Here is a 15,799-nt window from a genome sequence, read left to right as displayed (position 1 = left end):
GAAATGAAAAGACTGGCCTCCCTGTGGTCTAGCAAATGTGTGTGGTGTTGTTCTGTATTTCGTAATGTGACTGCCCTCCCAGTATTCCAAATATACTTCTTCACCTGGTTTTTCCATGTTGTTCAAACAGCAAATAATTGGCGTATGTTTTCAAGAATCAATTCCCAGGGTCCTTGAGACATGCCTGTGAATATGAGCAATTTTAGTTCCAAATGTTAATAATGAAAAAAGTCCTTCAAAGAGTGTTCCTAGGACAGCAGAAATAATGGGGACTTTTGTACTATGTGAACATGCCAGCTAGGTCTGGGAGCTAACCTTTAAAGGGGAAAGCATGAGAGAAGAGTTGAATAAGCCTTTCTTTGGTTTGTGGAAGATGTATTATAGTCTCGTGGGTAATACAGCCATGTTAAGAGCATATTTTATGCTGATCTCTTCACCAAATGGCACTATGCTGGATGGAGGCAGAATTGAGCGAGCACAGCCGTATGACCTTTAGCGTCACAGTGACACAGCCAATGAACATCCATTTCCATTGAAAGGCACTTATACGCAGTGGGGAAAACTCTTGGAAGTGTTAAAATGACAAACTGTCTGGAATATTATATCAACACATTGAAATTCTTTTCTCGTGCTTCTGAAATATTATATAGATAAGTTGTGATTTCTTTTCCTCACGTTTTCTTCTCAAATTGAGTTCATGTTTGGAAGTTCCAATGTTGCTTATATTATGCAAATTTGCACAAGTGACATTTTTACTCTTTTGTGGAATTTGGATGTCTGCCTGGGTGGTGTAGTTGAATGTGAAAACTAAAAGAAAAAATTGCTAGTAATGAAACAAGGTGGGTTAAAGGGGAGGAAAGACCTGTAAAGCCAAAATAGAAAGGGCACAGTAGCAACACATATCAGTGCATTATTAAACAAAGAAGTAACATTGTTATTTTCATCAAAAGTCTTTGCTATATTAGAAATACTTGTGGATTTTAATTTTCAACTCCAAAAATCAGAATGTTCTTCCTTAAACAAATGTTTAAAACTCTGAAAATTGAGTTTTACCAGTGTTCCACTCTGTAAGCTGATATTTTTTGCTGATGGGATTGCAAGCTGCTGTTAGATCTCTGTGTGTTTTGCAGGAGATCCACAAGGATTTCTGGCTCCCAACTGTTTACCAGTAGAAACCATTTAAAAGCTCCCACAAACTCACTTAAATTTGGTTTCCGAAAATGAAGCCTGATGAGAAACTAATAGTGTCTTTCTGTCTTCTGGTTTTGGATTGTTTTTTGTAGTAAAGGACTGGTGAGCTTGGTTCAGGTACTGATCACAAATTCCTGGACTGGGCATGGACTCCAAAGCACTCTGCTCCTTAAGTTATAGTGTACGAGTGACTGCCTCAGGCACTGTTGTGCATCTGGCCCAGGTTCTTGGATCTCAGGGTTCTAATAAAAGACAAAGCAGATCCTGCTCTCCCGAGGTCTGATACTCCTGCTCTAAAACCTATTCTTGAAGACACATGAAGTTGTGCACACTTCTCAGGACTGTGGTTTTCAATTGGAGGCAGCACTGGATCTTTGAACTGGAGTAACAAATGCTGCTCACACTCATGCAATCGACCCCACTTGTTTCTGCTTCTCCTCTCAAATTCCCCTCTCTTTTCAGCACTACCTACTGTTAACCATTATATCTGCCCCAGTTAGCTTATTAAACTCTGCTTAAGCCAGAGTTGAGCATTCAATTCTGAACAAGCATAAGCAGCTGACTAAAAGCAACCAAAGGGAGGATTTAAACTGGAAGGGAAGTAAGAGGAAATGGGAGGAATCAACTTTTATGTTGCTGGTAAGCGTTGCATCTGTACTGAACTGTTACAGCCGGAGATCTTTATCCAGGTCCTTAAGCGGGTGACAGATATGGAATTGGTTTGTTTTCCCCCTTTAAGGAAGCTGTAAATTGAATTAGTGTTTTAGATTATAGTGCACATTTAGCTTTCAATGATGTCTTTAAGTTGCTTTATATTGTTCTGTTGGTTTGTAATGCCCTGTACAGTAAGGATGGGCTATAAACTTTAACAACAACAACTTTTTAAAAAACTAGCAGGGATTCTCTTGCTCAAAAACCAAAATTTACATACACTAACTGTGCTAAACAGATGGAATCTTACAGTGCAATTCTATATATCCAGTATAAGTCCAATTGAGTTCAATGAGGCATACTTCTAGGAAACTGGGCATAGGATTGCAATCCCAGTTATCTTATTTCAGTGGAAGTATATGTGCACTTGATTCTATGTAAGTGCCAAAAAAATATGCCACTTATCCCAAACAAGCAAGACAATAAACTCCAGTTTATTGGAGTTCAACAATAAATAACCAGATTTTTAGACACTAAGCAACAAAGTTTTGTTCAGTAATTCTTTTTATTTGTGGGGTGATTTCCTTTCAAACTTCCCATCTTACAAGGTTTTTTTTCTCTTCTTTTAAAAAAAAATCTTCAAAACTTGTCTACAGGAATCAGTACGTATATGGTTTTAATTTTATCGCTTTCTAAGCTTTCTCTCCCTTCTGTATGTCTCCATGCTTCATTCATTTTTTCAAAAATATTTGCATGGTATCAATGCAAGGCAGTGCATTAGAAGAGCTAACTATTTTAGTCTAGTCAAAGTTCCCCCAATGACACAACCATTGCCTTTTATCCCAGCAGCCTATATCATGTGAAAGGGACGCAGCACAGCTCAGGGCCACTCCTGATGCTGTGTGTGCATACTCATGCACAAATGCTCCATGAGAGAAACTATATAAAGAATGACAGACGATACGAGTTGTTCTCTTATCAAAAAGTCAGAGAGAATTGAGGCTCTTGGACGCTGCACCTTTCCTTCAGATGCTCTGCGTGTTCCAGCGTGTCAGATCTGCATCTATATTCCGCAATGTGGTGAAGACTTGTTACTTCTGTCCTTTTTTACTGGTTCTGTAGTACATCTTAAAGATGAATGTGCAGAGGTACAGCAAGTTCTACATTGAATAAGGAGAGGTGCCAAGCAATAACTTGGTTTTTTACCTCTTCGTGGACTTGAGATGCAGATTTAATTTAATGTCACAACAAAAGGAAATGAAAATTATGCTCACAGTACCAAATAACTGGTGGCCTGTTAACAATGATACGTTCACTTTGCTTAATAATCTAAAATGTTGGCAGGGGAATGTGATCTCTCTGTCTCTTTGTCTGCAACATAATGCCAGAACAAAGCACTTTCCACTGAAATTGGTTGGCAGTAGGTTCAGGACAGACACAATAAGGTGTTGCATGAAACAATGCTTAATGAATTCTGCTCCTTTGTAGAAATGAGGATCATGCTCTGTGGCATTTTAAGAGCATAAGACAAGTTCATGTAAGATACATTTATCAGTGTCTGGGATAACCAATTGAAGATTTCATATGTAGCTCTGAATCAAATATCAGATACTGGCAACAACAACAGGTGATAACTATTTGTTGTAATCAAGTCCAGTTTATGAGATTCCAAAGATATCTGGATCTTTCCAGCAATCCAATACTTATAAGCTCCATGCATATTTTACACACTTGAATGATGCTTTACATACAGAAGGAACTGCTAACCTCACCATGGGCATGGATTCTACATTTGTAGAGCTCTGTGTGGAAATGCATACAGAAATCACCACATTTTTGCAAATGTGGCCAGCGGTATGTTATGCATGAGGACGGCTATCAATAAGTATTGCTTTATGTTGTTCATGAAGAACCACAACCTGAAATTTCAAATGTCATTTCATTTAGTTTTCGTAATGTTGAAGGACACTGAAAAACCAAGTGTGACATACAAAATTTTTGGACTTGCTAATTAGTATAAATAGTATGAATATTAAAAAAAATGTATTGATACACTGGCTGCAATGTCTTTGACAAGTAATCCAAGTTATCCTGAGATCTGGAATATTTTTTTAAATCAGAGGCCCTTTTTTCTAATCTGAGATTGCACAACTAATCAGTGCTAGCTAGTTTACTAATAAAATGCTATTTTAATCCATTTTTTCAATAGAAGTATAAGAAATCAACTCCTCACCACTGATGCTCCATATTCTGACATCTGTTTTCTACCCTTGGCCTTTCCTTAATAACTCCAACAAAGCTACAACCTCAGACATATGGCATTCTTTTAAAGTTTACTTCTTTCCTTCTATTATGCCTTTCAACTTGAAAGCACTAGAACAGGGGTCCTCAGACTTTTTAACCAAGGGCTAGTTGAAAGGTGCCGGTGCTGGGTCTGGGCCAGAAAGGAGGTGCCAGTGGTGCGCAGGGGTGGGGGCGGCATGTGCAGGTGTGCGTGCTGAGGTGGGGACCTGGCACGAGGCGAGGCGAGGTGGGGGCGGGCACACACCGCAAGGCGGGCGCCTGAGGCAGTGGCTCGCTTGCTTGGAGATTGTTTTCTCCAAGTGAGCAAACTGCTGCCTTCCTGCACGTGGGGTGAGGTGGACAGCAGTGGGTCCAAATGGGCTTGGCAGGCCAGATAAATGGGCATGGCAGGCTGGATCTGCCCCCAGGCCGTAGTTTGAGGACCTATGCTCTAAAATTATTGCTGAAATTATATTACATCATTTAAACATAAGAATTACCTATTAATAGAAGGCCAGTTTGGACATAGAAGCCCCAGTTTTAATAAGCAGTGATTTATTAATCTGGCAATGAGTGTCTTGTCTTGTTCTCTTCCTTCACTCCTCACATGTTTACTTCAACATTGGGTTTAAAGTAAAAGCAATTTCTTGATAAATCTGAATCAAGAAGCTATGATTTAATAATAGATTCAAAACCACAATAGGAAATCAAGATGTTTTGTATTGTAGACTAGAGTTTAAGACTAAAATGCAGTAATGGGAACTGAGAGGCATTAAAGGAACTTCTTTCCTTAGAAGCAAAAATGACAAAGCCTGTCTTACTATGGGAACATCAATGAGAAGGCAAAATTCCCTGGAGAAAACAATCATGTAGGTAAAGACAAAGGCAAGGAAGAAAATGAAGACCAAATATGAGATGAATTGCCTCCATTAGGGAAGCAACATACCTGAATTGAAGGAACTGAGCAGGGCTGTCATGAATAGGATATTTTGGAGGACTTTCATTTATAGGGTTGCGTAAGCCTGGGATGATTTTATGGCACTTAACAATAACAATGGGAACTGTTATTTAAAATAGCTTTGCTGCATACCCTGAGGAGAAGGATGACACTCATTCCTGTGTTAATAAAGCAGTGGGCAAGAATGTCCTCCGTTTTCATAATGGTACTTGCTTTCCCTGTTTAATCTCTTATTTTATTTTTTCATATAAAGTTGCTGATGCAGATGATACTGTTAACAATCTGGAAAAAGAAGCAGATCGGTTGATGGATAAACTGAAACCAATCAAAGAACTTCAAGATAACCTGGGGAAAAACATTTCTCACATTAAGGACCTGATAAATCAAGCCAGGAAGCAAGCCAATTCTGTAAGCCTTTCTTTCTTAATAGCTTAAACTAGATAGCTACTTTACTTCCTCCATAAGGATATCTCAGGAGGAGTAAGTAGAGGAAAACAATGTCAATAACTGATTCCAAGAGAGCTGGGTGGACTTGGATTACATGTTCACCTGATTAGTTTACTTGGAAGTTGTAACTGAAGAATTACTGACAGCAGAATGGGATCCATTCCCCAAGTCATTCTGAAAACAAAGACATGAAGGTATGTGCCTTGCCATCATCCAATTAAAGGTCGCTATTTGACTTTCCTTCTTTGGAGCACCACTCTATCATGGTCATTCACATTCAGTTACTATGACAAATTGATCACATAAGCAAATAGTTATTTTTTCAGTTGGCTCTTGCAATCAAATATTAGTCTATCAAATCATATTTTGGCAATGTGTGATATCTAGTAGTAATCAGCAGTTGAGTACCAATGGTCAACAGTTTAAAGTTCTTTTTTGTGGTCCCTGTGCATCACACACAGAGGCTCTGTGCCTTCATGGAACCCATTGTCAGGAGGATTCTATAGCAAAACATCCAGCTAGGCAGGAGCCCCTACCTTCCTTTTCCAGGATTATGTGGGAGGGGTTCCTGCCCATTCCCTCAGTTCCTTTTAGACTGCCATTGTGCCTCAATCAGGAAGTACGTCTTTCCTCAACCTATTTCCAGCATTGTTTCCTACCACTTGTCTCTCCTCATACTTATCCCCCTTTTCTCTCCCACTTTGTAATGTCCCCGCCAAGCCAGTCTTTGTCTATATTTCTTCCACCTCCCCATCTACCACGATGGCTTTGATGACACCATTTAAAAAATGCAATTACTGCAGTAGCGGACTGTCCTTGCCCATGGAGGGTCACTGCACCTGCTTCCCTGCCTGGACAAAGGACACATTGTCAAGGCCTCCCCACACTGCCAGGACTTCACAAAATAGACCCACAAACATAGTGTGGAACAACTGAAGGCTGATCTCTGGAAAAATGGCTAGCAATTCACAAGGCAAAAAGGAAAAGAGCATCCATCTATCCAGGCTGCAGCAACACTAACTAGGCCTCCATCAGCTACAATGGCAGCCCAGGTCAAGCCAGTGTCTCTCAGAGCAGGCTGCTTGTCCCATGAACCTGTGGCCAGGAAATAACAAAATGCACCAAAAAGATGGTCACTGTTACTAAGGAAAAACAAAGATGTTGCAAGAGCCTCTGTTAGCCCTCGATTACTCAGCACCAACCTTAGAATGTTTACGATCTTCAATAACAAGAGAAGAACCAGCCCATACATGCTGGTACCCAAGGGGGAACCAAGAGACAACCCTCTCAGGCCCCCACTCCAACCACAGTTCCAGGCATTGACATCAAAACAATTTACTCACTCTTCGCAGGAACCAACAATACCACCTATGGCGATTGGCTCAACACTGAGGGTATATGACCAAGGCTTGCCAACACCACCATCTTTGGAAGATAGTTCCATACCAAGACCACACACTCACGCCTCCCCAAGACCGATACCACTCTCAGAAGTGGAAGGACACTGGAAAGATCTCCCCTCATTGACCAGAATCAAGCCTCTAACTAATCGCCATCCCCAAGAGACTCCACATCACTTCACAGGACCTGGCTTATCCCTTGAGGGGCAATCTCCCTCAGGCTTCAGATGGAGCAGCAACAGGACTAGGTCATGGATTCAATGCAATTGGTGATCTTGTGCTGCTACAGGTGGTACGGCAGACATGGAAGGCCCCCTCTGCATCTCATTCCACATCTAAAAGAATTGAGGTCATGTACAGCTTGCTGGAGAAGTACCTTCCTCTTCCAGCACCCCAAGCCAAGCTTGATCATTCTGGAGTCTGCACAGGGCTGCTTTCAGAAGGAAAACATGGAGTTAGTAGACAAGGAGGACTATAACCTGGACAGGATCGCACAGCAAGTCTACACAACATCCACACTTGGACTCAGGGACTCTAACTATGAAGCCGCCATGGCCCAGTTGTTCCTATGGAGCAAGACTGGGGCCACATGTCCAATGGTTATAGAGAACTGGTTCAGTTATACAAAATGGAGGTTCTCCAAGCTCACCTGCCAGCAGATGGCTGCAGCATGGCATTAAATGGGCTGCAACTCCAAGGCCATGATAGGGGCTGTGGTTGCACTCCATGGGACTTCCTCAAGAGACCTGCTCCTGCATTAAAGACCCCCACTTTGTGGGCCTTTTCAGCATGCAAATAGACAACAGCAAATGGAATCCCCGCAGAAGGCCAGGTCAATAGCATATTGCATGGGCTTCCACCAGCCAATGACCAAGCAATGTAAGCGATTTTGGGATCCATTACTCCAGCAACAGTGGACCTACACCACGTACTCTCCTAGACTCCAGCTGACTTCCCATCTCAGAAGGTGTGATGCAACTGCCCATTTCAGACACATGCACAAACACCGTAAAGGAGACAAATGCCACCACCAACTGCTCCCGCCAACACCCCTCACAACCTCCCCACCAACTTTGACAGACATCTCTCCAATTCCTCCCCACATGGGAAGTAATACCATCCAATTCCCAAGTCTTGGCCATTCTGGAGAGAGGGTACTGGATTGAGTTCAATGCTTTCCTGCCACTTAATACCATAAAGACCTGGTCCCCGACACTAATGTCAGAAGTTGATTCACTGCTGTCCAAAGGAGCCATAGGGACATGCTACTGCTCTGTCATTCTGACCTCACCTAAGGTTCCTACTGTCAGTACTTCATGATATTGAAGTAGGACTGGGGACTCAGACCAGTCCTAGACCTCAGAGGCCTCAATCGGTTTATCATAATAAGGAAGTTCAGAATGATCATCCTACAGAACATTTTACTGCTCCTGCAAGGAGACTGTTTTACCTTGATTGAACTGAAAGATTCCTACTTCCATGTCGCCACAGACCACAGCTATAGGCATTTTTAATGATTCCAAATCTGAGTTGAGACATTCCAGTTCTTCGTCGTGGCCTCTGTGCATCACACATATGGGTTGCTGCGCCTGCGCAGTGCCTAGGCCGGAAGATTAGAAAGCTAATGGTTTTTGGCGGGAAAACTCCGCTCCCCTCCCCCTTCATGGTATAAATAGAGCGGAGTGTCCGCCATTTTGCTCAGTCTTTGCGACTGCCGTTCACTGTGCCTCGTGCCTGTTCGTCGCTCGCTATAGATCTGTGCCTCTTCATTGTTTTTTCTCAAAAAGTTTAAACTTCTCTTACTCCAAGTTTGTTCTCCCTGATTCTGTCCGTTTTCTTCTTGAATTCTTTCTCTCTCTATAAATATATATATATATATATATATATATATATATATATATATATATTACCCTCTATACTGTCCTCTTTTCTTCATTTTTCCACGATGGCGCAGCGGGCGGCATTCCGCAAATGTATTGAATGTGGATATAAAATGTCGCCGGCCAATCCACATGATCTATGCCTCCTCTGCCTCGACGAGGGCATAGGACCGACAAGTGCGGTCATTGCTTGGCGTTTACCAAGCAGGCACGGAAAAATAGGGAGAATCGTCTCAGAAAGCTCCTATGGGATCAGGCATTACTGCAGTCCGACCAACTGCTCCTACGGCCTGCTTCCTCTTCGTCCACGCCTCCTCAGCGCTTCTCCTCCACTGTGAGCGCTCCGGCGAAGTGTCCTTCCTCGACCTCTGCCAACCCTCCTCAGCGTCCTTCAGACGAGGGCGCCGCTTCTATGGGGGCTCAGTCGCTGCCTTCTCCCCTGACTAAGAAACGGGAGAAGCGCAAGCATACCAGTCTGGATAAAACTTCCACCCATAAGAAGTTGAGGAAGGAAAAGGTGGATAAGCCTGCTCGCAAGAGCAAGAAACCTGACCACCCAAAGCAATGAGGCTCAGGTTCATCGGGCTTCTCAGTACCGATGGCCACCACGGTACCGACCCCCTCGGGACTGGCTCTGCAACTCGTTATGCAGGTGACACCACCGGGATCCCCCAGGCCAACCACTCGGCCTGAGAGCGTGCCTTCCCAGCAACAGGAGGAGCCACTTCGGGAGTCCATCTCTGATGGCGAAATCAGAGATTTCCCACCAAGGGAACGCTCACCAACACCCATGCCACCGACTGAATCTCATGTGGCCTCACCATTACCTCCTAGAGGTCGCAGCCATTTATCCAAGCGTCGAGATGAAAGTTGGTTGATTCCGGGATATGGTGCTCCCCCTGGCTGGGGTGGGTACCAGCCATATCCCTATTTCCCTCGTGAGCAGAGATCACCATCGGTCCTGAGGGATGTGCCATCCACCTCCAGTCGTACAGAGATGAGGCGCCCAGCCTCCCCTGAAACCTCCTCCTCCTCAAACGACAACCGGCCGCACTATGTGGAAGACTCCGAGGACTCGGAGGTCGACTCCACATCCCCTGATGTGGCTGTCGCATATCAAGGGTCTGTTTCACCTGACGAACCTCATGTCTCGTTCACAGAGCTCATGTCCCACTTGGTTTGTTCGCTTGAAATCAAAGCCCATCAACAGCCAGGCCCTTCGACAGATCACTTCTATGATGTCGTTTGGGGAGAGCAGTCCGCATCCATAGCTCTGCCGCTTATAACTACACTGCGCCAGGCTATGGTCCAACCCTGGAACCAACCGGCCCAACCACAAGCGACCTCCCGCAGATATGAGGCTATGTATAGAGTTCAGGACGATGACATTCCCTTCCTGCTCCATCACCCAAAACCAAACTCTCTTGTGGTTGAATCCTCCCAGGGCAGGGAGTCCAGGGACATACCACTCCTCGGGACAAGGAAGGGAGGAAAATCTATATGCTTGCACGCCTCTGGACTCGGCGTGCGCATATTGAACTACGAAGCGACACTGGCACGTTACCACTACTTTATCATGCAGAAGCTGGATAACGTCGCTTCCTCCCTTCCGGACCACCAAGCGGACCTTGCCAGGGTTTTTATTAAGGAGGCGATGCAGGTGGCGGTACAACAGCTGTCTACCGCTCGTCACCATGTAGACACCAATTCAAGGGCCCTCGTCAACAGCATCTCGCTACGCCGATATGCATGGCTCCGCAATTGTAATTTCCCCGATGAGATGAAGCGCAGAATCAAGGAAATGCCTTTGATGGTACCGGTCTGTTCCACCAGAAGACTGACCAAAAATTAAAGGCGATTCATGAATCACGCCTAACCGCACGCCGCATGGAGCTCCCGCAAAAACGTAAGTGGCAGTGGCCCCAGTCATCCCACCGGCATCAACCATATTATCCGCGCCAGCAAAACTACCCTCAAACCCAAAAATACCAACAACGGCAGCGTTGGAGGCAGCAAGCACAACAGCATTTTTCCCAAGGCCGTAGGCAATTCGATACCGATAAACGGCCACGTTGACGGCTTGCACGAACCATCCTCTCTATCCCAACACCACCTTCCCTTCTCCCTTTTGGGGACGGGCTCCAGGGCCGACTCCCCATTTGGGAGTCCATTACATTTGATAGGTGGGTGTTATCTATCATCTCGTTTGGATATAGGATAGAATTCAATGTTATCCCTCCTTCGAGCTCGATTGGCTTCACACCTTCTTTATCGGTGCTACACGATGAAGTCTCACAGCTACTTCTCAAGGGAGCGATTTGAAAATTGTCCTGCTCGGAAGGAGTGCATGGATTCTATTCTAGATATTTTACGGTCCCAAAAAGGGACGGTGGTCTCTGTCCGATCCTGGACTTATGAACTCTTAAGAAGTACATCAAACCAAGGAAGTTCCGGGTGACCACTTTACAGAACATTCTTCCGTTATTGAAAAGAGAGGATTGGCTCGCCTCACTGGATTTGAAGGATGCTTATTTTCATATTTCCATACATCCTTCACATAGACGCTTTCTACGTTTTACTGTCGGATCTGACCTGTTCAAGTTTAATGTCCTACCCTTTGGCTTGGCCACAGCCCCTCGAGTCTTTACAAAGTGCATGGCACCGGTATGCGCACACTTGCGGACTCACAGAGTACAGGTTTACCCATACTTAGACGACTGGCTGATCGTCTCGCAATCCAAACAAGCTCTCTTGTCTGATATACAAATGACCTGCGCTTTGCTCGATGCTCTCGGCCTCTGCATTAACCGTGACAAATCGACCCTTATTCCCACGCGGGTCATCGATTTCATCGGAGTACGACTCGACGGGAAAACACGGGAAAAAGCTTTCCTCCCACCAGAACATCAGAATGCTTTATGCAGCCATATTCATCGGATTCGATTACACGGAACGGTTCCAGCCTTGTCTGTTCAGAGACTACTGGGGCATATGGCTGCTGCTATTGCCATTGTCCCATATGCCAGGTTACGTATGCGACCCTTTCAACTGTTCTTCAACGCTGTTTTTCAACCGCAACAAGACCCTGCCACCAAGCAGATTCAGATCCTGCATGCAGTCCTTCACACTTTAACGTGGTGGACCATCACAGTCAACCTGTCGATCGGCACCCCATTTCGACCACCTCGGCCAACGATGACTCTGTACACCGACGCATCCCTCCTGGGATGGGGTGCGGCATGTTCGGGACTTCGGGTCCAAGGTAGTTCATGTCTTTAACATTGGTCAAGCAAGGAACACCTATGCAAGGCCTGATTGTTCCTTTGGCAGAGCAGTCCTCTTCTCAGTCCTCCAGTAGTAACACCTTCACTTTGTCCTTCTCAAGGTAAACTGGCTATTTGTCCATATGTGTGATGCACAGAAAAAGAAAAAGTGCAGTTGTTCCACAAAGAAAAAGTGCATTTGTTTACCTGTAATTGTGAATGCACAGATGACCACTTGAAAATGGCAATTTCGGGTAAACAATTCTCCTTGGTTTCAAGTTAGCAGAACAGGCCCTGTTCCTTCAGATTCTCAAGGCATATTCTGCACATTCCCCTTTGCATACATGGAAATTTCTTGAGTATTAAGAGAGGGTCATCTCCTGCTTACATAGCTCTGTGCAGTCAACTGTGCCTCCAATTTATAGCAAAACAACCAGGTTAACAGCCATCATGTTGATGGAGAATCTTTTGATGTGCATCAAGCATAGCATAAGTGGTGTGATTCCTTAAAACAGATATTTGACTAAATACTTGTTCTCTGCTTTGAGCATGCCAGGATGTTGGGGCCTGGAAATGATATCAGTTAAGCAAGTTGATATTTATTGACAATATGAATGAGCCATGTCCAATACTGCTACTTATTCCTATTCTTCCATTGTGCTAGTGGACCTATTGCTTATGCAACAGGAATTAGCACTTCTGACATTAATGCCAGAAATGAGCAGAACTTAAAATTCTAGGATAGGACAGAGCAGAAGTCCCTTTTGCAAGATACAGTAATCTTTTCCATTACAAAGACTAGCATTTCACTTGTTTCAGATGTGCTAATTATGGGTTCTGTTACCATTCTGTCCTATAAATATGAATAGGTATGTGTGTATAAATATAAACAAATAAACATACTATCCAAACTATGTACTAATCACTCAGCATTTGCATTAGTCATTCTCTCTTGCTAAAGGCCCCATTACTCCAAAACCATATATATCCATTTTGTTACCAGCAGGAAATTTGCAATGGCTTTGCAGAATCACCAAGAATATTAAATGGAACTGCTTTCCCATTTTCTTGATTTTCTTCACCTTGTGTCCTTGGGTTAAGAGCATCATTTTCTAGCCTCATTACTAAGGCCTGAATCTGTCTTTCCAATGTAATTACATTTTAAACTCAGGGATCAGTGGTAATGCTAAACTTATTTGCCATATGACCCGTAAGAATCTGTAAAGAAAATCCCTACAGATGAATGTTTACTGAGCTCCTGTTTAATTCATGCTGGCTGTACGAAAAATGCAAAAAGGAATGTATCTACAATAATAATGGTAAAACACTGTGTCAATGTTATAAATAACACGTCACTTAAACAGAGACATTACAAAAGATTATTTTGTACCATTGTAGTCCAGTCTCTGAAATAATTTTCATTCATAGATTTTGAAGCTATTTTCTTACCATAAGTCACATTTCTGAGGAGACCTTTCTGCCCACGGATTGCAGGCAGTTCAGTAATTCACCTGAGGGGAGTTTTACTGAAAGCAACTATTTTTAATGACTAAAATATTTCAGGGCTGGCTGGTCACAACCTTGATTCAGTTTGTGTGTTGCTAGGGCAGTATCCAACTGAGTCATTCTACCATCTCAAATGACACTAATGGAGCTTCACTGAATTGCTCCATTGTGCAAGCTGTTGACAATTATGCTCGTACAACCACTTGTGCAAGCAGCTGCAGAGGAGGTTGCACTAGGGTTATAATCTAGAACAAGTTGTACAAGATTATGTACAACACATTGCGGAACAGGTTAGCTCAGACCATCTTTTGCTCATAGCCCAAAACCTAAGCCCATCAGCACATCATTTGTGCTAACAGAATGACACAGTTGGATGCAGCCCAGTTTCTTTAAAACTGGATGTAGCCCAGTTTATAATTTACAACATATTTTAACATAGATACAAAAGCTTCAACATTTGTAAATGCTGCAAATTCCAATATTTTCCGCTTTTACACTGATGTTGATCTTTCATTGTCCTGAGATGTGTAGCATGAATCTGTCACCTTCTCACACTGATAAAACCAATTAATAGGTACAAATTGCCATAGGTAAGTTTCATTGCTTCTCACACAGTCCAGTTAGCAAGTCATAAACGTGTTATGAAATACTACATCCTATCCTTTTTATCCTGCGTTGGACATTTCTAGAATTCTACTGCTTTCTTTGGTACCCAAGGTAATAACCTATAGCTGTTCCATGCATGCAATAAGGAGCTCCTGTCTCCTATGATAACAGTAGAGAAACAACAATATTTCCTATAGGGGAAGTTAGAGTCCAGCAGTATCTGACTCCCATGAGACATGCTGGAGTTGTAGTATACACCCACTCAATTATGGACCGCAGATTTATACAATCAGAATTAAAGTGGAAAATGTGGAGTTGTGGGGATACCCAGATACTGCTGTTCCTTTTGTGACCCTAGAATTGTCCACTTTAAAAAAAAAAAAAAGTCTCCAATGTGGAGCTGATAGCACACCTGCCCAGTTTGTTCCAGATACAGAGATGGTCCTTGCATTTTTACCAAAATGTCTTTTCATTTTAGAGCCTAAGCTTAGAAAAATCTAATGAATTTGTTTACTTTCTTTTTATTCTGATAACAAGATTCTGTAAGCACAGTGAAGCAAATGGCTAAAGACTTTATTGGGTCCTCTATTATATTCACAGAAATGCCATAGCCTTCTTACATAATGACAGTAATATTACAGTAAGCATGAAGTGAACTCTTAATGAGCATTAGCTAATTAGTTTTAAGAGTTAAAAGGGTTCCTCTGAGACATAACTAGCAACAACTGACAGCAGAACCAAATTACACAAAAGGCATTCATGATATAAATATAACCCAGCAGAGAAGAAAGTATTCCAAACAAGGTAGCCCATGGACCACATAGGCTGTGTGCTTGGTTACCCTTGTGAGTTCATCAGCCACTTACTTCTGATTGTAATCAGCAACTGAGTTGTCAAAGGCTGACCCCTGTAGAGAACCACATAGTCAAGTAATCCTTATGGCTGAATAATTGCTTCATGGGGTCTCAGAATGCTAGATAAGATTGCCAATAGCCCATAACCCAAACCCAGTATTCTGGAAATTAAATTGCAATTCTTGCCATGTGCTTAGATTTCAAATGAGAAGGTAATTGAAATAGTAAAACCATCATCATCATCATCTGTTTAATTCAGGTGTGGGGCAATACATAAATGATGCATTGACAATAATGAGTGGTAGAAACTGAATTCCTGGTTTCTTTTGTTTTCTATTCAAGATTAAAGTATCTGTGGCTTCTGGAGGCAACTGCATTCGTACATACAGACCAGAAATAAAAAAAGGAAGCTACAACACAGTCATTCTCAATGTAAAGACCACAGTTGCTGACAACTTGCTCTTCTATCTTGGAAGTAACCGATATGTAAGTCAGCATTTGTTTTCTTTTGTGAAAATTTAGCAGTCTGATCAGTGCAGTCTGATCAGAAGAGTCACTCCTCCTTCAGAGGAAGCTGTCATGGAACAGATAGACCATGATGGCTTGGCCACAAATTGAGTACTGAAGTAGTCCTGGCCATCTTTGATTATAATTGCTGCTGCAGTTTATCCAGCAGGAGGGAAGGAACATAAGTTGTGGGGGAAGAGAAGAAAGCTGAAGACAGGTCCACCAATTCAACAGTGCCAGTCCTGTTAAAGAG

At 43.1% G+C, this 15,799-nt stretch overlaps 1 protein-coding gene across 10 annotated transcripts in view; it reads left to right on the top strand.

Annotated features, from left to right (window-relative positions):
- LAMA2 (laminin subunit alpha 2) overlaps positions 1 to 15,799 on the top strand; it is a 475,192-nt gene that overhangs the window by 392,961 nt on the left and 66,432 nt on the right. For 9 of the 10 annotated variants that reach the window (XR_006414199.1, XM_044424799.1, XM_044424771.1 and 6 more), the window contains 3 exons: positions 2,499 to 2,504; positions 5,337 to 5,491; positions 15,382 to 15,525. Coding sequence is in view for 9 of the 10 variants with exons in the window: in XM_044424799.1 (XP_044280734.1) it covers positions 2,499 to 2,504; positions 5,337 to 5,491; positions 15,382 to 15,525 (305 nt within the window). In the remaining variant the exon portion in view is untranslated. The remainder of the gene's footprint in view (positions 1 to 2,498; positions 2,505 to 5,336; positions 5,492 to 15,381; positions 15,526 to 15,799) is intronic. The other variant, XM_044424782.1, reaches the window with a different exon arrangement.

The sequence above is a fragment of the Varanus komodoensis genome, unplaced genomic scaffold (genome assembly GCF_004798865.1).
Source record: "Varanus komodoensis strain SLA01 unplaced genomic scaffold, ASM479886v1 scaffold1, whole genome shotgun sequence".
Taxonomy (NCBI): Eukaryota; Metazoa; Chordata; class Lepidosauria; order Squamata; family Varanidae; genus Varanus; species Varanus komodoensis.
Note: the sequence above shows the minus strand (reverse complement) of the source record. Positions and strands in the feature narration are given on the sequence as shown.